General features: G+C 45.3%; 1 protein-coding gene across 3 annotated transcripts in view; it reads left to right on the plus strand.

The window, feature by feature from the left end:
• MEIS1 (Meis homeobox 1) overlaps positions 1 to 20,700 on the plus strand; it is a 107,085-nt gene that overhangs the window by 1,508 nt on the left and 84,877 nt on the right. For all 3 annotated transcript variants that reach the window (XM_054290243.1, XM_054290245.1, XM_054290242.1), the window contains exons 2-6: positions 926 to 1,152; positions 2,692 to 2,833; positions 3,357 to 3,407; positions 4,214 to 4,264; positions 5,683 to 5,829. In XM_054290243.1, the coding sequence (XP_054146218.1) occupies positions 953 to 1,152; positions 2,692 to 2,833; positions 3,357 to 3,407; positions 4,214 to 4,264; positions 5,683 to 5,829 (591 nt within the window). In that variant the 5' untranslated portion in view covers positions 926 to 952. The remainder of the gene's footprint in view (positions 1 to 925; positions 1,153 to 2,691; positions 2,834 to 3,356; positions 3,408 to 4,213; positions 4,265 to 5,682; positions 5,830 to 20,700) is intronic.

Below are 20,700 nucleotides of genomic sequence, written 5' to 3' on the forward strand. Positions count from 1 at the left end.
CATTTTTTTTTTCTTTTCTTCTAACTACCTCCTAAATTGGAGTTTTGAGAAAAAAAATAAATCAGCTGTAGTCGGGTGAACAGGGATTTGGGGAAGGAGAAAAGCTCTGGAAAGACGTTTTCTTGCCTAATTTGCCTGCCGCCGTCCGAGAGCTGGTTGGGAAAGAAAGTTCCTCTGCTGACAACTTGCCTTTTACTCTTTCTGTCCAAGCAAGTGTCAGGGATCTTTAAAAGTGTTTATTCACACCTTCGCTTTTAATAGATGAAAAGTGGCCGTTTCCCCCGCTGCCTGGGAACCGCGGTAGCTTTCGGTCCTTAATCTTTAACAAAGAAAACCCTTAAAAAAAAAAAAAAAAAGAAAGGCATTCCCAAAATCCCGAGAGCCCGGGCGAACGCTTCCAGCTTTTCGGCTTTAAAAGTTGTATTCGCGTGGAATTGCTGGAAATCCGCAAATCGCTCCTTCTCGTTTTTGGTTTGGTTTGGTTTGGTTTTGTTTACCGCTGCTGAAGTTTTTGCATCCTCGCTGGGCGAGGTACCTGACTTCTTATCAGCGGGAAAAAGTTTAGCGGAGGGAAATTTGGATTCCGAGAACCGCTTCCCTTCACGGGGTGGGTGGGGGGGCGGGGGCTGGGGAACTTTGGGGCTGGGGTTTAGGGTGGGATTTTTTTCGCTTTCATTTATTTTATTATTATTATTAATATTGTTGTTGTTGTTATTTCTCCTCCGCCCCAGACTCGGAGCGCTTCGGGCCGGAGCAGCCCAGCCCCTGTGCTCCCGGCCCGGGGCGGCTTTCCCTGCCCGGGGCCGGCGCGGCGGAGCCCGGGCGCGCTCGGGGGGGATCGCGGCTCATGCCCGGGGGGGCACAGGGGAGCGGAGCTGCTGCCCCCGCCTCCCCCTGACGCCTCTCTGCTCTCTCTGCCCCGCAGTACGACGAGCTGCCCCACTACGGCGGCATGGAGGGGGTGGGCATCCCCACCACCATGTACGGGGACCCCCACGGCGCCCGCCCCATGCAGCCCGTGCACCACCTGAACCACGGGCCGCCGCTGCACTCGCACCAGTACCCGCACGCCGCCCACGCCAACGCCATGCCCCCCGCCATGGGCGCCTCCGTCAACGACGCCCTCAAGAGAGATAAAGATGCCATCTACGGGTAGGTGCCGCGCAGGGCTCCGCGCAAGCTGCGCGGGATGGAGCGGGGCGCAGCGCGGGCAGGGCACGGCGGGATGGGGAGCGCTGCACGGAAAAGGGCCGCGTTCCTAGTTTGTGACTACTTTGGGAGACGGGGGGAGAGGGTCGGGGTCCCCCCGGCACGGGGAGCCGCGTGGGCTCGGCGAAAAAGGGGCTTGCTGGAGGGGCGGCAGGCATCACCGCGGGAGGAGGAGGAGGCGGAAAATAATATTCCCAGGGCACAACCTGCGCCCGGTGGTAAATCTGTGCACGGAGTTTTGGAGCGGGGAGTTTGGAGAGCTTTGCCCAACTTTCCACCTTATTCGTCTTTCCTTGTGCTGAGAGAACTCAAGATCTGCTTCTCTCAAGAGTTTTTATTTTAAAATTTTCTTTTAATTTTCTTTTTTTTTTTAATCTTTTATCCGACAGCATTGAATGTTTCTCAATGTGGCAACTTGTAAAGCAGTTTCTAGGCCCTTGCGATGGGAGCTGGCGGGGTTATTACACTGGGCACAGATGCTTTTAAAATGTATCTGCCCAGCTTGAATTTGCAGCGAAGTTGAAGAGCCTTTAAAAATCACTCTCAGGACAGTGAGGAGAAGGGGAGCAAAATAAAATTCACAGAGTTCGGTTTCTGTATCGGTTTATCAGAAATCTGAAGGGTTGGTTAAAAGTCGGTGGTGTACGGTACCCAGAAGGGGAAAAAAAAAAGTATGAAGCCTTGGGAGAAAAAAAAATGAACTCCCTGTTATAAATATACATATACATACGTGTGTGTGCGCCCACGCTTATTTATTTATTTAAATTATTAAACGGGCAGGGGAAGCAGATGCCCGCGCTGCCTTTCTCTCGGGGAGGCTTTCCAGGCTGGGATTGCCCAGGAGCACCTGGCTTCCCCCGCGGGTCGGGCCGGCGGCTGCGGAGCCCCGGGGGGCTGAGGGCCGCGCAGGCCGCAGGGAGCCGGCCCGGCTTGGCCAGTGGGCCGGAGGTCTGTTGGGTGGGTTTAAGGGCTTTTTCTTCTACCTTTTTTTTTTTTTCATTTGGATGCGGATTCTTTCTTTTTATGCTTTTCTGTTGGTTTGGGTTTGTTTTTTCCCCTTTCACTCCCAGCAAGTCCTCCAGCAGAAAACGGGAATTAAAAGCATGAGAGGCAGAAGTGTATGCCCAGGGATTTTAATTTTTTCTATTTTTTTTTTCCCTAAAGACAAGGAAAGTTAATTCAAAATGGCTGCTGGAACCGGCTTAGGTTTTATTCTTGGCTTGTCCTAAGGTTGTATTAACAATATCTGCGGCCAGGCAGTGCCGAAAGGCCAGGGAGATGCCGGGCCGCCGGCCGGCTGGCTGTGGGAAGGGGCCGGGACACTGCGGGAGGCGGCGGGGGGTGCCGGAGCCCCTCTGTGGGTGCCCCCTTCCCGATGCACGCTGCTGTGGGACTAACTATTGTTGTGTTTGGGGTTTTTTTTTTGTTTCGTTATGATATTTTCCCCCCCTCTGTGTGTGTGACTATTGTATTTTCTTTCAGACACCCCCTGTTCCCTCTTTTAGCACTGATTTTTGAGAAATGTGAATTAGCTACATGCACACCCAGGGAGCCCGGGGTAGCGGGAGGCGATGTTTGCTCCTCTGAGTCTTTCAATGAAGACATAGCAGTGTTCGCCAAACAGGTCAGCAAAACCGGGTTGAAAACAGTAAAAGCAAAAAAAAAAAAAAAAAAGGGAAAAAAAATCGTATCGAGAAAAACAAGTCTCTGTTGAGATAAAGATGCGCGTTTCCCCCTCCCCCCTCTCTTACTGAAAGAGGCATAAAAACCAAAACAGAAAAATCCCCAAAACCCCAACCAAAACAAAACACGAGGAAAAAAAATATCAGGAAATCTCGGCATTTACTACCCCCTTAAAAAATGGGGAAAATGGAGCGGTCTGTGCCCGGCCGGGAGTTTCGCTGCGCGGCTCCCGGGCGCCAGGACGGGCTCTGCCGGGGAAGCTCCATAGGTATTTTTCAGTGTATTTGATTCACTTGCTCAAGTGTTTGGCTGATGTACTAAATCCAGCAGTCAGGGCTTTGCACGGAAGGTTACATAATGGACCCGACAGTGTAATGAAGCAAGAAATAATAACGTCTGCTTTTTCTGCTTCCATATTTCAAACAATTTTTATTATTATTTTTTTCCCCCTTTCTTACATTTAGATCCGAGCAGAGAAACCCCTCTTTTCCTCTAATCCAGAACTGGATAACTTGGTAAGAGTTAACACTTCTTCCTCTCCCCACCCCCACCCTCCCTTCCCTTCCCACTTATTTATTATTTTTTTAAACTTCTGTGTCATCTGGAGAGGTGGTTTGGTGGTGCTAAATTGAAAATTTCTCACGTGGAATTAAAAAAATTATACTTGTTGCAATGATTACCTTTATATTTACAAGTAAACATGGTGTGGTAATTGCTTGGAAGTAAAAAATCCCATAAGGATATATATAAAGGAAAACCCCATCCAAAGAGGAGCTGGCAGGCTTGATGGTGAGCTTGCCTGCCCAAGAGGAGCGGTGGATTTATCTCTGCTCTAAGCAGCCCCTCCGCGCACCTTTTAAGCAGTTCGATGGGAAACAGAGAGGATTACAATGGCTGGAGATGCACCAGTGGCAAATTCACTGAAAATGAGGTTGTTTCTCTCTTTCTTTCCTTCCCCCATTATGGAAAATATTTTGCCTCCACTGTAGGAGTCCTGCACCCGCTTTCACAAAGCGAGGAGCCAATGGTGTTGTTTAGAGGATTGTTTTTTGTTTTTTTTTTAAGAAATGTTTATGATCCGTATAATTCAGTTGCTTCATTGCAATTGGGATTTTTTTTTTTTTGTTAACTCTAGGTCGCTTCTCGTTAAACAGCGCACAAAGCCATCGCTATTAAATTTTAGTGTTATTGCCATAAATCAAAACAACTTTTTATTTACTACTAGAGAAAAGTCAAGCTACAAAGTGTGGCCGAGGTGGCTGTGGGAAATATCCCCAAATCCAGGAATGAAAATAATGCTCATGTTGTTTGTGTCTTGCAGATGATTCAAGCCATACAAGTATTAAGGTTTCATCTGTTGGAATTAGAGAAGGTAATTTTTGTCTCTCTCTCTCTCCCTCTCTTTCTGTCTACCTTCCCCCCCCTCCTTTCTTCCTCCTCTGTTTCAGTACTGCTGAAGTTCAGGCTTCTGGTAAATTTGCATAAATGTCTTTCTTTCTGGTAATTAGTGTCAAGACCAATCTTGGCGTCCATTTCTCTTCGCAGTTTAATTACAATTTCAGCCTCTAAAACCGAGCTCTCGAACGCCCAGGCCTTGTGTTCATTGTAATACTTTGCTGGCTTTGTATAAATAGTTGCAGTTCTGTGGTGCCGCAGATGAGACTCGAAATGGTTAGTTCAGTCAAGCCCTTGAAATTGTGATTAAAAAAAAGAGATATTGGTTTTTTTCTTGGTGATGGTGAAGAAGAGATTTCGGTTGCAGTTAGTTGGAAGGGGGGAATCTTTTTTATTTTTTTTTTAAGAGCCATCTGCAGGTCAGGCTCGGGGCGCGGATTGTCCTGTAACATTTTGCAGAGACAAAGCAGAGTTGATAGTTCTGTCTGTCTCTTGTTCCTGGGAATATTGTACACCTCTGAGCAGAAGAAAGAGATTGCAGCCTGAACGCAGGATTTTTTTGTTGGCTGTTTTAGAAATCTTAGGAGGGAGAATGCTAATTTCTAAGCGGGCGGTGTCATCCGAGCTCACGTTAAATTGGAAGTGCGCTCTGGGTTTCCTGAGGATTTTTTACGTGTCATTGATAGCTGGCCTAGAAGAGAATTCCCTTTCTCCTAAAAATAAACATTTTGAGAGGTTTTTAAATAGTTGAAAAGTTTCTCGTGAGCCTCAGTCACTTTATCTAACCGTAACTGTCAGGTTGTTCTCGCTCTACCAAAATGTGTTAAAATCTGCCCATTAATAAAGGCAGCTCAGGTACAAGTCTATCAGAGCAACTGGGGATTTCAGGGCATGGATGCCTATAATGTATTTCAGTGCAGTGCATGTGGATTTTTTTTTTTAATCCTTTTTTCTGTCCTCATACCCCTTTGGAAAGGGTTTATGATGAAATAACTGGATGAAATTAAATAGTTTACCTTAAATGTCACCCATGCAGGTCACCTCTCTAATGGCCACAGCTCCGGGAGCAGATGAATTTAACACGGGTGTTGAATATGTTGTAGCCTGTGAATCATCTTGTCACTGTCAATTTTCTGGGATATCTCTATTTTGTGAGAAAAGAAAGTTATTCCTAATTCTGGATGCGTCTAGAGGTCTCAGGGGGATAATTGCAGTGTGTTTCCCCTATTTAGGACTTTTGATGTCACAGGGGCGAAGGGGGGAGACTGGTTGCACTTGTCAATTTTACTTATGTATTCCTGATTATATTTTCTTCCTTTTTTTCCCCCCCCTCTCTTCTTTCTTTTTCTTTTTTCTTCTTTCTTTTTTTATTTTTTAACCTCTGTCATAATGTAGGTACACGAATTATGTGACAATTTCTGCCACCGGTATATTAGCTGTTTGAAAGGAAAAATGCCTATCGATTTGGTCATAGACGATAGAGAGGGCGGATCAAAATCGGACAGTGAAGACATAACAAGATCAGCAAATCTAACGGATCAGGTATGATCTCGCCAATGTCGCACAACGCTAAAATTTGTATGCAGATCGCTTGCTGGGTCACTACGCCTCCTTTTATTATTTGCATATGATTAAGTCCCTTTTAGATAAATTTCCATCGAAATGAAAATTTTTGAATAATGTGGCTATTATTGCTTCATTAAGGCTTGCTCCCAGATTCGACCTGGCGAGATGAGCTTGTAAAAGCATCGCCTGCAAACTCGACCTGTTTCTTGTCGCTTTTAATTTCTGTCTTTATTTTATTTACCCTTTCCAATAATAGAAGTGGTATCTGTGAATCACTGGCTTCTTAGTAGCTTAGGGAAGGAAGGGCTGGAGTCATTGACCAAAATAATAATAAAATCCGAGATAGGTGGTCCAGAGAAGACAGAGAGGGTTTGAAATCTAGCAAATACTGGCTATTTTCTTCCCGTCTCTACGGTTCATTAGTCCGTCTTGTCAGTTTTCCTTGGCCGAACGCTTTTAGACTTGAGTGAACATTGCTTTGTGCACGCCTGCCTGCTGCAAACGCGCCCATTTTATTTTACTTAATAGGAAAAAAAAAAGGAAAAAATAAAATGGGATTCAGGTTTTAAATTCTTTACCTTGATCTTTTAAGTTTTCAAGCCCTCTCTTTAAAGAATAAATATAGTCAAAGCCAAGCCAGCAAAGCCTCGCGTGGCTGTGACGGTAGTCCAGGTTTTGTTTGGGATGGTTCAGACCTTTAATGTCGGCTGCAGCGGGGTGGGAAATGCGTGTGAGCTGAGTGGGGAGAGCTGGCTGTCCCCTCTCCCATCCCTCCTCCTTCCACTGGGTGCAGACTGGGATCCTTGCCTTTTCATGAGAGCACTTGGGGCTAATGCAGAAGGTGTCCAGATCTAAATTAAGCTCCTGGGTGATGGTAGTGACTGAGATTCGGCTTTTACTCGAGTTGGGTGAAATGGTGGGGTTTTCGCGGTCCATTTGTTTGCTCTGAACCGAGGGGTAGCAGCGCTTTGCCTGTGAGAGAGGGGACCTCAAGCACACGCACAAAAAAGAAATCCCTAATGAAACCCCCCAAGTTATTTCTTCTTTTTGATCAGCTGCGTAAATATAGTGTTAGGAGTGATCTGCTCCTGGCTCTGGAGGTTTCCTTTTGTTCAAGCAAGGCGCAGCCAAGCAGACAGGAGTTTCCTCAGCTGCTTTGCTGTTATCACTGGCACTGTCAGCTGGGAGTTATTTTATAGATCACCGACATAAAGGTGCGTTGCATTGCAGTGTGGGCAGTATCTGAAATATTTTCTCCTATCTGCCAAAGGCTGTTGGTTTGTGACAGCGGAGGCAGGCTTGAAGGAAGGCATGAACTTTTAGAAAGGCGTTTATGTGCACATAGGTAGGTTGTTTTGAAGGGATTTTTTTTCCCCACCCAGTTTTGCTGTACAGGGGAAAAGCTTGGCAGAGTGGGTGGAGGGTGGTGTGGCAGGGAGGTGCCCAGGGCTGGTAGGGATGCTCCACGGAACCGCCGGCCCCACGCAGCACCTTAGAGCGAGGGGAACCCTTCAGCCAGGGTCTAGCTGAGGGAAACTTGGCTCGCTGATGTTGAATAAAAATTGTAATCCAACAAGTCTAACTAGAAAATGGGTTTCTAAAAGCTCTGGAGTGCTGGGTACATAAAGCTATTTGAGCAAATTACAAGAATTGCTTAGGGGCACGAATGAAATCAACACTTTAATTGCCTCCAAAATGAAGATTTATACCCCATTTTCCCAACGAATCATTATTTTATTAAAGTGAAAGCTAAAGAAATGGAGCTGCAGTTTTGGGGTTGTTGGGGGTCGCTGTGTTTCTCCGCCAGTCCGCGCCCCCTTTTTCGTTGCCCGGAGCGCGGACATTGCGCCGTGCCCTCTCCCGCTGCGCGGCCCGGCCGCGCTGGGCCGCGGGGCTCGGCGCCGGCACGTCCGGCTGGTGCGAGCGCTGCCCCGGCTCCGCTCCGGGCAGCGGGGCGCGCAGCCCCGCACCCACCCGCCCGCACCCGCGGAGCTGCGCGCGGAGCGGGGCTTTGCTTTCCGCGTTGAGGGGAAAAGGTGCAAAAGTGCGCTTTTCCGCCCTCCTCTGCCCCGGGCGATGGGGCGGCGGATCAAGCCCGGGGAGATCGGGCGGGCGGCGCGGGGGGGTTACCGGGGGATGCGCAGTCCCCCGCGCCCTCCGGTAAACTGCGGTGCCAAACCCGGCCCCGGCGCGGCCGGCACCATCGGGGCCCTAATGGTTCAATAATAAGGTGTTGAGTGCTGGTCGCCGGGGCGGCTAATTAGGATGTGACTGCGCGGGGCGCGTTTATGGCTGCGCGGCCCTGGGATGCGCGGGCGCGCAGGGCCGGGCGGTGGGAGCGAGGGGCTGGCTCCGGGCGTGGGGCCCCCGCCTGCCCACGCTCTGCTTGGGAGAGTAGTAAAAGAGTAAGTATGTAAAAGCTTTTATTATGGATTTAATTACATTTTCTTATATTGTGGTAGTAAAGGTTACAGTTAACAGGGTGTTTTTTTCTTTTAATTTATTGGTTTCCCCTTATTTATTCTTTCCCTAAAGGCCCCTCAAAGCCAGTGCCTTTAAGTCCCCCCGGTTAATAGAAAGCAATGACACTAATGCTAGATTTTGCAAAGTAAAGCCCTATAACACTAACCATTGTTCAGTGATTTAACCAGCTCAGTGGCACTAGGTCACTAAAATAGCATCCTTCTCCCACGGGCTCGACCCCACTGCCTGCCAGGGTGCGACCTGCAGAGTTGGTGTTTACCGTCACAGCTCCACAAGTACAAGGCAGGAGTCTGGGCTTTTTGCTGGGGAGAGCTGAACTCAAAATCATCCAGACCCCGGGACTTTAAAAAACCTAGCTGAAGAATTGCAGTCATCCTCAAAAGTTTCAAAATAAACCTTTTTTAATCATTAGCTTTTCAAACATTTGCATGTTTAAATTTTCAGTGTTTGTCAGAGCCCAGAAAGATTTAGAACACAGCTGTTGTGTGATGTGTCTGGGAAAACTCCCTCTGATTTAAAAAAAAAAAAGCCCATAGACTGCCTATAGTCTGACAAGAGAAATTCAGTTTCGTAGGTAATCCTGAACTGTTATTGTGGGGCTGCTTTTTTGAAGCCACATTACCTTGGCACTCGGGTGTCTAGTCCAAACTGTAAAATTCTCCTACAAGAGTGTGTCTACAAAAAAAGCCTTTAGAAAGTCCTTTAAAGAAAACATGGTACAAAGTACCCGCCACATTCAAATAAAATGCATTAGCTGTGTAAGATAGATTTTATAGGGACAAAACAGTATTTTGCTTACTGAAAATAAACTTGTTGAGCCTGTCCACCAGAGCATTGCTTGACAAAAATTGCGATTTAATAATGCACAAGCCAATTACAGATGCAGAAACTTTTAAAGGCAAATCGGCGAAGAGCCAAATTCCTATAGGAGCTATGAGGGAAATGATCAAAAAATGAACATGAAATAAGACTTCCTGCAAGAAGGTCCATAATTCAACATTATTTGACTCCACTGTCAGGGAAATTGTTGAAGGATAGTAAACCGATACTGGAGTCTCAGTCATTTTTGTTACAGTCTTAAATGTTTGCAACTGTGACGTTTTAGATGGCCCTTCTTGGGCGATAATATATCACATATATACACACACGTATATAATAAAGCAACACCTCTATTTATGTTGCAATAGATTTTATTTTAATGTGTGCAGTTGTGGAGTTGCTCTAACAAAAATGCAGATAGACAGCAGCTTTTTTTTTTAATGGAACAATTACCTAAAATTTGTTCTTTACAAAGAAAGAATCATAAACTGGAATCCAATAAAAAACATAGCCGAAAGTGGTAGAGTTGTTCAGGGCATCGACCGGTTACGACTAGACTTAACTTTCCAAATTCTCAAATATATTAGCTATACCTTGTAGCCAATACAACAATCGAGCCTTAGGGAAAAAATTACTGAGAAATACTATTTTACTTTGGGACTTCTTCACAGGTACTTTCAAGCCATATATGGTTTTAAAGACGAGAGCTAAAAATATTGCTGCCTTTAGGGTATGTGCTCCCATATTGGAGGAACAGGCATCAAAATAATAGATGTGGTGCAGAGGGTGCAAGATAGAATTCATTTCTGCATAATAAAAGAGTTACAGCAAAGTACGACTGAGGATGACCAATACATTATGTTTAAAAGACTTGAAATTTAATTTTCTTCCTCTGACTTTGTCACTTTGAGACAGTGAATCCTTTTTTTGTTTGTTTTTGAGTAATTTTTATTATGTTTTGCTGTGATATTTAGAAGTTGTTACCATGCTCCAGTTAGGCAGGCTATTTACATGAAGATAGGATACGTTAATTTCTGTTCCAGACATGTTTTCATCTCATACACCCTGGCTGAAATTGTATTAGCAAAATAAGATTTTCTTTGCTCTCCATTTCTTTAAGTGAGTAAATACATTGTTGTGTAGACATAAGATTGAATATATTTTCTTTAGTTTATTATTTCAGTTCATGAATCCTTGGGGTTCTTTTTTATTTTTTAATCATTCAAGAACCCAAAAGGGGCCATCCTTACAGCTGGGTGCCTTCCTGAAGTTGCATGCTCAGGCATAATTTCCATGTAAAGTTTTCCAAACTGAAGTTAGGTCTTGTTGTAAAGGATAGTTTAATTCCTGGATTTTTGGGGAATTCTTCTCAACATCAGACCTGACAGAGCTGAGTTTAAACCCCAGTTAAGCTCAGAACTGATCCTAAACATTTGCGCGTGTATCCCAAGACATTCCTGTAAGCCAGAGCTTGCTGTGGCTGCGTTAGGGACCATGGGTTGTTATTTTGGGGCAACTTGGAGGCTTGAGAGTAATGAAAAAATGAGTTTTACCTTAAGTTTAACCTTTATGGCTGAGGATTTGAGTTTTTCTATGGCTGCTGGTCCGCAGGTAACAATAAAGGTAATGGGCTCTGCATGCAGAAGGGTTCCTGCAGCCCCGCGTGGGCAATGTTAGACCTTAAAAAATCAGATTATATTGCTCTCAATCAAAATGAGTAAGTGTACATTGTGCTGATAAATACTACTTCAAAAAGTGCTAAAAATCCGGCACAGCTTCTTTAAATTAGGGAATCTTTCTTTTGTTTTGTTTTGCATTTCTGCATTTGGGGTTTTTGGTCATGGGAGCGTGCAGTTACGATCTATCTTGTGTAATCTAAACAAGTTTAAGAAAATAAAAAGGAGAGTTGTTTCTGGTCAGGAACGTCTTTGAAGGTTTCTGGAATTGTTTCCTGGTGAGGGTTGTGTGAGAGAAGGAGAGACTGGGGTGTGCTGCAGTGTCACCTCACGTCCTTGGTATACCACCTTCTCCACATGCTCTGTTTCTCAGAGCAGGCTTTGACTTACATGGCAAATTGGGAATAATTAGTGGTTATATTTTTATTTTTTCCTGCAGCTGCAGCAATATTTGGAGAGGGGGGTAGCTCTAAAAGAGCACACGTTTTGTGTTTGGCCCTCTTTGAGCGTATTTACAGCGCTGGTTAACGGCTCCGTATCTAACGCACCGCTGATACTCTGTGATGCGTCTGAAATACAGCTTCTCTGCAGTTGCTGCAGCTCTTCTTCGGCCTGCTTAGTGTGGTTGCCTTTTCACTTTCACTTATTTTTGCCCTTTGAGATGTAACCTGGAGCGTAGGTGAGAGCAGAATCCCATCAGGCCAGTGTCCTCAGGATTCCTTTTTTTTAATTTAGATAAGATCCCTGGAAAGCTTCAGTCCCTCAGCAGTGGCGGTGGGGGCTTGGTCTCTGTTAGTGAGAGGGCTGCTGGCACAGGGAAGCCTCATTGCCCCTGAGAGCTCAGCTCCTTGAGTTGCCTCACTGGTTGCTGCTGTCGTGGGTTAATTTATTTATTTTTGATAAATACATATCCAAGACGTAAAGAGCGACGTGGAGATTTCAGGCTCGTGTGAGTCATTGTGCGTACGAAAGCAATAGCGCAGGCAGCAAGTGGTTTCTGGGGTTATTATGTTTTGGAAAAGGGAATCTGAGATTTCTTGTAGGTGTCGGGAAATGTTGAAAATTTAAATGTTGGTGAGGTGAATTTAAAAAAAAAGTGAGTTTGCCCTATAGGCAAAGGCTCTGTTTGCAATTTAAAAAACAAAAGAGATTTAAGGGTTATAATACAGAGACTGCCATTTTCTTATGAACTTGCAGGGCATAGAGAAGGTAGGATGGATTTTTGCCCAAGTTTGGCCTCTTGTATTGGCAGGAGGATGGCTTTTATTTTGCAAGCATCTTTAAATCCAGGCCATTGAAGAAATGTTTCCTCCCTGCCCACGTCAGAGGTTATCCATAAGTTTTGGGGATCAATAAAGGGATAACTGTGAAAGGCAATGGCCCATAACACATGGGGAGTGGGATGAGTTGATCTAATGTTCCCTGCCTGGCCTCAAAACTCGATGGATCTCTGGGTTTGTCCACACAAGGACACTCAGGAGAGGTAAGACAAATTGATTGGGTGTAAAATTAAAGTGCATTAGTTAAAGTGCATTGGACTATTGTGTGGATGCTCTCATTCAGAAGTAAAGTGGCCTTAGTTCACTTTAGCCTAATCCCCTTTGGAGTAGGCCACTTTTCTTTTGAATGAGAACATCCACATTAACTTTTAGTTAATTCGTCTTTCCCGAGCGTCCTGTCGGCCTCGTGCCTGACACTCTGGAGAGGTTGGGCCGGCCGGGCGCTGGCTCCCCACGAGCTTTAGGTAAGCTTTTCATTAGGCATGTTTCATCTCCACAGCAGCGCTTAACCGCTGGCGCCTGTCGTTGCCCCGGCCGGGGCTCCGCACCCTCCTCTCCTCCTGCGCCTGCAGCTCGAGAGCGATGTTGTCGTTAACGCTGCCTGGGAAAGAAACTGGAAAGTTTTGTGGTGGCAGGGATTTGGGATTTGGGGAAGGATCTGGCTGAGGTGGTGGGGACAAGGGCTTGGCCATGCTGTGAGGCAGGGGGAGGGTGATTTGGGTATTGTGTTTCCCAGGTGAATTTGGCATCAGGCTGACATGCTCCTTACATAGATCGTTTCTTCCCTCTCCAGTGATAAGTCATTTTTTAAAGACAGTGAAGAAATCTAGATTAACTTTTTTCGGCTGATATTTCCAATAAGAAAGCCAAGATTGAATATTAGCCTGTAGGTTAGCTAGTTTACTTGGTGGAAAAAAAGAAGGTAAGATAGTTTTGGAGCTGTTTTATATTCTTGCTTGAAGTTCACTGAGCCTGAGTTTCTGTTAGATATATTTTCAGGTGTCTTCTAGAGCTTATAAGTAACCTGTTTATTTACTTTTTACTGACTCGGCCATGTGTGCCTACGCTGTGGCATGTCACACGCTTGCCATTGCCCCTTTCATTCGTAATAAAATTTACAAGGCTTCTTGCATTAGTAAGCAATTTGCTATTGGAGTCTTTCCTAGAAATACAGAATTCTATTTCACCAAAGTATTGTGTTTCCTCTTTAATCAGTACTGAGGTGAGCTGTTTTCTCAAGGACTCTCCAGGCATCTATATGATATTCCCACTTGGGCAGATGATCTCCAAAATTGCATTACCTAGTTCTTCATCCTGAAGAGCCATTGCAGTAAATTAAAATTCTCTTATTAGCATCACTGGACTTTGAATTTGGTCTGTTATTTTTGTTGTTTGCAGTTTGGCTTTCTTTTTCTTCTGGGCTTTTTTTTTTTTTTTTGGTTATTTTAATACAAAGCAAATATGCACCGAGACCTTCTTTGCTGAAGTAAACTGGCCAACAATATGAAAGGTAATTCTTTATTTGCTTAAAAGAACTGCCTGTTTTAACTTCAGAAGTACTGACCCAGAGTAAAGCAACAGCTGATGCCATCACAGGCAGTGTACTGTATTCAAACAGCTGTACAAAATGCAAAGCTGCAGTATTAATCCTGCCATTCACAGTTTATTTAAGTTTTTCAAGCTTCTCTCATATGGGCAGGGCATCAATGCCTAATTATGCCTCCATTAGGGTTACTGGGCTCTTAATACAGAAAATTATTGTATTTAAACTTTGGAAAGCTGCATCGATGTAATGTAAGAGTCTTGCAGCTGGCACACATTCAGGGAAGGCAAACTTTACCTTGTAATTTTCTTTTCATTCATTTGGCCTTTAGGTTTTGGTCTAGTTTTGTTGCTGAGGTCAGACCATTGCTGGTGTTTTTAACACTGGCTTTAAATAGCTCCATTTAAGTCTGTGTAGCTCTCGGGAGAAGGGAGGGTAAGAGCAGATTTAAACCCCATGGCTTTGTTGGGGTGCAGGGCTACAAGTGTCTGTGCAAATAGAAATGGTAGAACCTATTGTCTCATGGGTGTTTTGGCCTGCACTGCATCTGGGCCAGCTCTGTCAGTGCAAGCAGGGTTTGATCTGTGCACAATAAATTCTTGGCCCCTGGTAGGGCTCATGGTACCTGTTGCATTAGGGTGGGGTGTGCAGGGAAGCCCCTGGCCTCAGCTGGGATATCACCTGCTTGCTGGTGCTCAGCAGCAACCTGAGGCATGTGCTCTCACATGGAGGTCAGTGGCTGCTTGCTGATATTTGGATTTATCTGGTCAGCTAAGTGTTAACCATGACCAGAAGCCTTGGGAGGACACAAATACTGCAGACTCAGTAAGCGGCACTTTGGTTTTAGGCTTGAGCCAGTACAGGGCACTCTTCTTCTTGGGTTGCAGTCACAGAGGAACTTTGGTTCCTGAGCTCTTACACTCGCACCTGCATCATGGAGTTACCTTACATAGGTAGAGTTGGCCAAATTGTTGGTGAGGGAAATGTCCCAGTGGCTTGCGATTAATGCCTTTTCTCTTGTGTGCTGTAGTGCAGAGTTACAGGGGAGCAGTGTCACTGCTGTGTTGTGGTGATGGGTACAGCCATGTCACCAGGAGGTAATTTGAAGTCACAGCTTCGCTCCCCCCTTTGCTCATGTTCACACAGGCATTTTGGGCAGCATTTGACATGGGCAGGGGTTCCCTAGCTGAGTGGCACCGCTGGGCATCACTGTGACAGGAGGGTGACAGGGAGAGAAGACTTTCAAACATGTGTGAGTCGGTGGCAGGCAGCTTCCTGTCATTTCCCGATATTTGCATGGATGTTTGGGATGAGATTCTCATGTGCACTGGTGGCAGCTTAGGCACTATGCTTGAGCTGTTCCCTCCTTTACCCCTCTCTGCCTGGAGGATTTTGCAGCTGTGTTACTCCTGGAGGCTCCTGGCCCTCCTCCCTGTTGTGCAACCAGTTTTACTGGCGTGCCTTCCACCTACTGTGGGAGCATCATTGTGCTTTCCCCATGTCCGTGAGGCCCGTGGCAGTGTTTCGTGGCACAGCTATGTAGAAAAAGCAGGGTATGTACAGATGTGTCCTGCTACATTAATCTAACTCCTGTGAGTGATCTCTTTTTCATGACTATTTTCTGTAAAGCCAGAGTGATGGTATGCACATGACTAGTATGTGCAGGGAGGATTAATTTTGTTCTTAAACACACATGTGCACGTCAAGCTGACATTTGGCCCTCAGTGGCAAGTGTTTGAGAGATCCTTTGGATGAGAAGTGATATAGCAATGCTGGAGGGGCAGGGGTGGGGAATGCTGTTCTGCTGACAGTGTGGGGCAGGAGGGGAGATGTGAATTCTCTTCTCAGGTCTGTCGCTGAGGTTCTGGAGCGAGATGATTAGGTGCTTGTGAGCCGAGATTTTCTACTTCTGCTTTACCCTTATCATCAGGTAGGGTTGATATCTTAATTTATATGTCATCTAGTGATAGCAAGGTATATATAGAAGATATTTAAGAATGAACTGTGATATGTTATAGTAATTATATCACTCTGTGGATAATTTGAAGAACACGTTGCCAAGAAAGCAAAATGTTTCTGTTTGGTGTCATAGAAAGCACTATGCTGAATTTGAAGACTGATGGTAAACTTTGCTTTTGGTGGCTTTATGCTTTGGTTTTAGCCTCTTCTGCTATTTTCCACTAATTAGCATTTTAAAAAAGTATTTAAAGGAAGGGGATAAACTGAAGCTGTGGATGGAATAGGTAGCAGTGCTGCTGGTGGTCTGCAGAAAATGCAGAGCTGTGGGGTTGACTGGAAACATTTGTGAGGGAGTGGCCTGTCCCGAGGTCTGCCTGTCCCCAGGTCTGCCTGGCCCGAGGCATGGATCCATGTGGGGCCATGCCATGAGCCTCATGCTGCTACAGGCACCACTGGGTACTACCAAACCTCCCTGGGAGGTGCAGTGGGACCACACAGACCTCTCAGCCCAACGTTTTTGTGTGACTCTGGCAGCTAGCTGTGCTTCCAAGCCGCCCCTCAATGAGCGGGTGGAGGCGTCAGGGAGCCACGGCCACCTCAGCCTGGCAAACCACCCCTGGAGCTCACGGCCTGTGGCTCCTGCAGCGGCCTCGGTGTGTTATGTGGCCACTGGCTCGCTGGCATGTGGCTCGCAGAGCCGGGCTGCGCGGCCGCTTCTGCCGCGCTGCAGATCTGGCTTGTTGTGAAATGGGAGAAAGTGGAGGAGCTGCTCTGCGGACGGGTTTGGCCATGAGCGTTGGAAAATGTGAATCACGGGGATTCCAGTTGTAAGCCTTCTGGAGATAACGGGCAGCACGTACTGGAGTGCGTGACTTTCAGAGGGCCTTAAAAAACTAGGCGGTGCCCTCAAGATTAAGCAAACACTTTATAATCAGGAACACATTTTATACCCAACACAGGCTTTGCAGGTATCACATCCATCCAGACAGAAAGGTGTAGCTGGAGCAAAGTTAATTACACTGCAATTTAATTTTGGTGTTGAACAACAATGCAAGGCGAGCGGGCTCTTGAATCCTGCGAACAATGTGCCGTAATCAAAATACGCTGACTCCGAATGGCGTCTGTTGTCAGTTAGCTAAAAAAACCATTTGATATTTGTGACACAAGCTCAGGGTTTTTGCTTGCGATGGAGCTGGAATGAAGCATGGCTGTTGCAGAGCAAGGGCTGTGCTTGTGCCTTCCCTCCCTAAGAAGCCCCACTTGGGCTGATGGGAGGTTGGAAATCAGAGCCTGCATTTAAGTAATGCAAAAAAATTTGCAGCGGGTGCCCCATTGGGTAATTTTTGTCTACCCAAAAGGTATCATCCCTAAAAATCTGAAAGGGGAATGCTTAGAGATGTAAAGACTTTTGCTGTAAGTAAACCTTTGCTGAGTCCTGATATTCAGGATGAAAAGCACATCTTTTTGCAGCACTGATTCCTGCTGAGGCTGCCTGCTGAGACCCTGGTGGGACAGAAGGGACAGGGTGGGAAAAGCTGAGGTTGAGGTCTCCCTCCTGCCTTAGTCTGTCTGGGTAGGCCAGTTCTGGGACCTCAGCCAGTCATCTGACAGCCTGTGCTGTCTCATTTGTACCTGAGCATCTGTCAGATCCCCTTCTACATTACTTTTAATGCATAAACGCAGTAAAGGGAAGGGATGGCAGGCTCTCATTTTCAGGCTAAATGGCAAGACTCTTTTCCTGTTTACACCTTTGGAGGAATCACTACATGAAATATTGAACAGGAAACTCTTATTTGTCTCTGAAGGCTTTTTTCCTGGTCTAGAAAGATGTGGAAAATTCTCCAGTTTTATTAAATGTAGTAGAAGCCAAGGAGGACTAACACACCTCGAGGACTTGCACACCAGGTTTCTGGATATAGCAGTATTGTTTGGGGCTGACTGTGTGCATGTTTCTGCATGATATGTAAACTTAAAAAAAATCTATGTGGAGCAGTGATTTTTATGTCCTGACTGCAAAACTGTGTTTCCTTGTGTCAGAAAAGGGCCAGGGATTAATACTAGCTAGTGATATGTCTCTTATCAAAGGGAGGAGACAGGTTTACAATGCGAAGTTGCTCTAAATAGAAAGTACTAGTCAATGTTTGTTGTATGGGAGACAAAACCCTGCATCACCATCAGCTGGCTCAGTTAACCTGGCTGGGCAGGCAGTGTTCACTGTTGAGCTGGGATTTAAAAAAAAAATGAGCAATGTTAAGGTGATTGAGGCTGTTGCTGTTTAGGTGTCCATCAAGGCTACCACGTGCAGCAACCTCTGGTGCAAGAAGCAAACCCTGAAGTCTATATGTCTAAAAGCTGTTTGCTTTTGTTATTGCCAGAAGTTTTCCTGGGTGCTGTTAGAGCCCTTTCTCAAAGAAAAGTCCATCTGCCCATGCTGTCTCCCCTGGGAGGACCTTGGAGATGACTTCCCAAGTGCAGAAGGTTTGCTTTCAGCATAGGCAGAAGGTGTTGGAGCTGTGCCTCTGACAGAATGCAGCCCAGGCTAGGGGGGGCTCTGCATAGCTGTGAACACGTGCAGCGCTGTGTGCACACTAACATGCAGAAATGGGTTTTTTTAAAGTCTTGCCCCTGCAGAGTTGACAGGGCTTTGGTGCCTTCTGGAAGAGAAGAGCTGTGGTTTTTCTCCTTCCTCTTTGTCTTTATGTCCCGCCCAGTCTTGATGATCTCCATTTCATTCTCCTTTTTTTTTGTGGTTTATGTTTGCTGCTTCTAATTATTCTTTTTCCTTTGGAGAGCACTATCGCCCTGTCCTTTTGCACTCGCGTTTTCCATTCATCCTGTTTAGGACTACCAGGCTCTTTCCTTTCCTCTCCCTGCCGTGGTCTCTTTTCCTCCATGCTTTCAGTGTAAGGAAAGTGTCAGAAGGCTGTGCTGTGTTAGAGATGCCTCCCTGGGTACACAGTTGGTGTCGTGCCCCCCACACCTGGGTGGGGTCAGCGCTGAGGCATGACAGCAGAGCTAATGGAGAGCACTGGTGTTTTTGGGTGGATCTTGGTTTGGTGACCTTTGACAGTGTGCAGTATTAGTTGTGCCTCTGGTCCCTTCAGGTAAAGTCCTGGCCTTGTGAAATCAGTGGCAAAAGTCCTGTTTATTTCCAGTTTTCTATCCTCTCTGGTATTCACGTTGATACCCACTCTCATTCCTTTTATTGATTTGTCTCCCATGTTGCATGCATAAAGACAGCTTATATCTTATTTTTCCTATGCAGCTGCAAAGAGTTAGAGAAGAGTCTTACCCTCACTTGCAATAAGGGGAAACTAAAGATAGAAAGCTTGTGACTTTTCTGGGGCTAGGAAGGGAATCCAGGTCAGGGCTGAGACTTCCATGCAGAGTTTTTTCTGCTTTTTAGTTCGCCAGGCCTTGCCTCCTTTAACGCTGCAAAGGTTTCCATCTGTGCACAAGTCACCCTCACTGTTCTGCTTAGTTGCAGGCGGAGTTATCGCCTGCCTGTCATTTCAACGACCTTATTTCTCTAGAAATTTCCCTTATTTCTCTTGGAAGACTGTTTTTCCATCTGAACCCAATCTTTGTGCCTTTGCTGTTGTTCTATTAAAAATAACTCACCTTTGAATCAAAGCTGCGTGAAGCAGATTATGCAAGAGTTGATGGCATTAAAAAGCATCTATTTTTTGGCATTTGAAGTTTCTACATTTACAATTTATTCTGACCCCCTTGATTTTGGTTGTATTGGGTATGGTGTCCCCAGTTGGTTTTGGCAGGCTGGGAGGTGGGATTGTTATCAGCCTTGGTTAGTTCCACTCGGAGATGTTCAGGTGGCAAAGCAATAAGTGGGTACTCAGAAACTGAAGTTAGTTTGTTTCTCAGTTTCATGAGCTTCTCAGTCATGTTTCTCAGTCATGAGTCTGGATTTCATGGTCCCCAAAATCCCAAACTGGTCTAGTGGCAGGTGACGTTGCCCATGTCAAGGGGTTAGAGCTAAATGATCTTTAAGGTCCCTTCCAGTCCAAACCATTCCCTAATTCTGTGCTTGTCTAAACAATAGTGTAGAGTCTAGGAAATATATGGCATTATATTTTCTGTATTATAAAAGTGTATTTTTAAGCCTCTATATCAATTTATATTTTTCTTCCCAATTAAGAAGATTCTAAATCTTAAGATTTCTTATATGCTGGATGGGGAACAAGCTACCTGAGGATTCTTATTAGCCATTCCCTCCAGAAGTGAAGAGGGATAAGGCTTGTGGATTGCAAGGATCAGGTCTGTCTATCATGCAGTTGTAGCTCTAGTATTCGTCCTATGGATTATACACTTAAGGTATTCAGCAGCAGTATTGAATGTTTTGCCCAGGTGAGCTTGGGGACATCAGTATGGCCAACAACCAGAAGGATAAACTATGTGAACAGTAAATCCTTGCTAAATAGGTATGTTATGTTTGTAGAAGGAGATGGATGCCATAACTTAATTAATCAGCCCCTACTTTTTGCATCAAGTTCTTGTCTGTACTGAGCACAACTATTTCCCAACATGGTGGGTCACCACCCTCAACCTCATGCAGCTGAAAATTTTTAAAAGGTAGGATTTAAGAAAATCAGAAGAACACTTCAAACATAGTACATTACTTTTTTTCGTGATGAATAAGTATTTCATTTAGAAAAACAAAATAAGATAAAACTTCAGAACAAGAACAATAAGCCCAAATTATGCTGACAAATTGCTGGCAGCAGCTCTCTTCCTCCAGGGCAAGGGAACGAAAGATTATACCTGCAGCCAATTCTCCGGTAGCCTGGAGGAGTGAAGGTTTGTCCAACAGGTAAAGGAATTAGCTGTTCCCCCTCTCCAGTTGTTACACAAACACAAATGAGCCCACAAGAGGGCTGTGCTCACAAAACTTTTGAGAAAATATATATCGAAAGACGCTGAGTACAATTTTTATCACCTGTAATAGAAAGCCATTTATCTTATTCATGTACTTATGGCCAAACCTTTAGTTGCTTGGCCAGAAGCTTTTCTTTCCCTTTCATATGCTTGGTGCTGAAAAAAAAATCCATTTTATTATTTAATATAAGCA

The sequence above is a fragment of the Melozone crissalis genome, unplaced genomic scaffold, assembly GCF_028551555.1.
Source record: "Melozone crissalis strain CALT ecotype California unplaced genomic scaffold, PUWL_Pcris_2 ptg000081l_1, whole genome shotgun sequence".
Taxonomy (NCBI): Eukaryota; Metazoa; Chordata; class Aves; order Passeriformes; family Passerellidae; genus Melozone; species Melozone crissalis.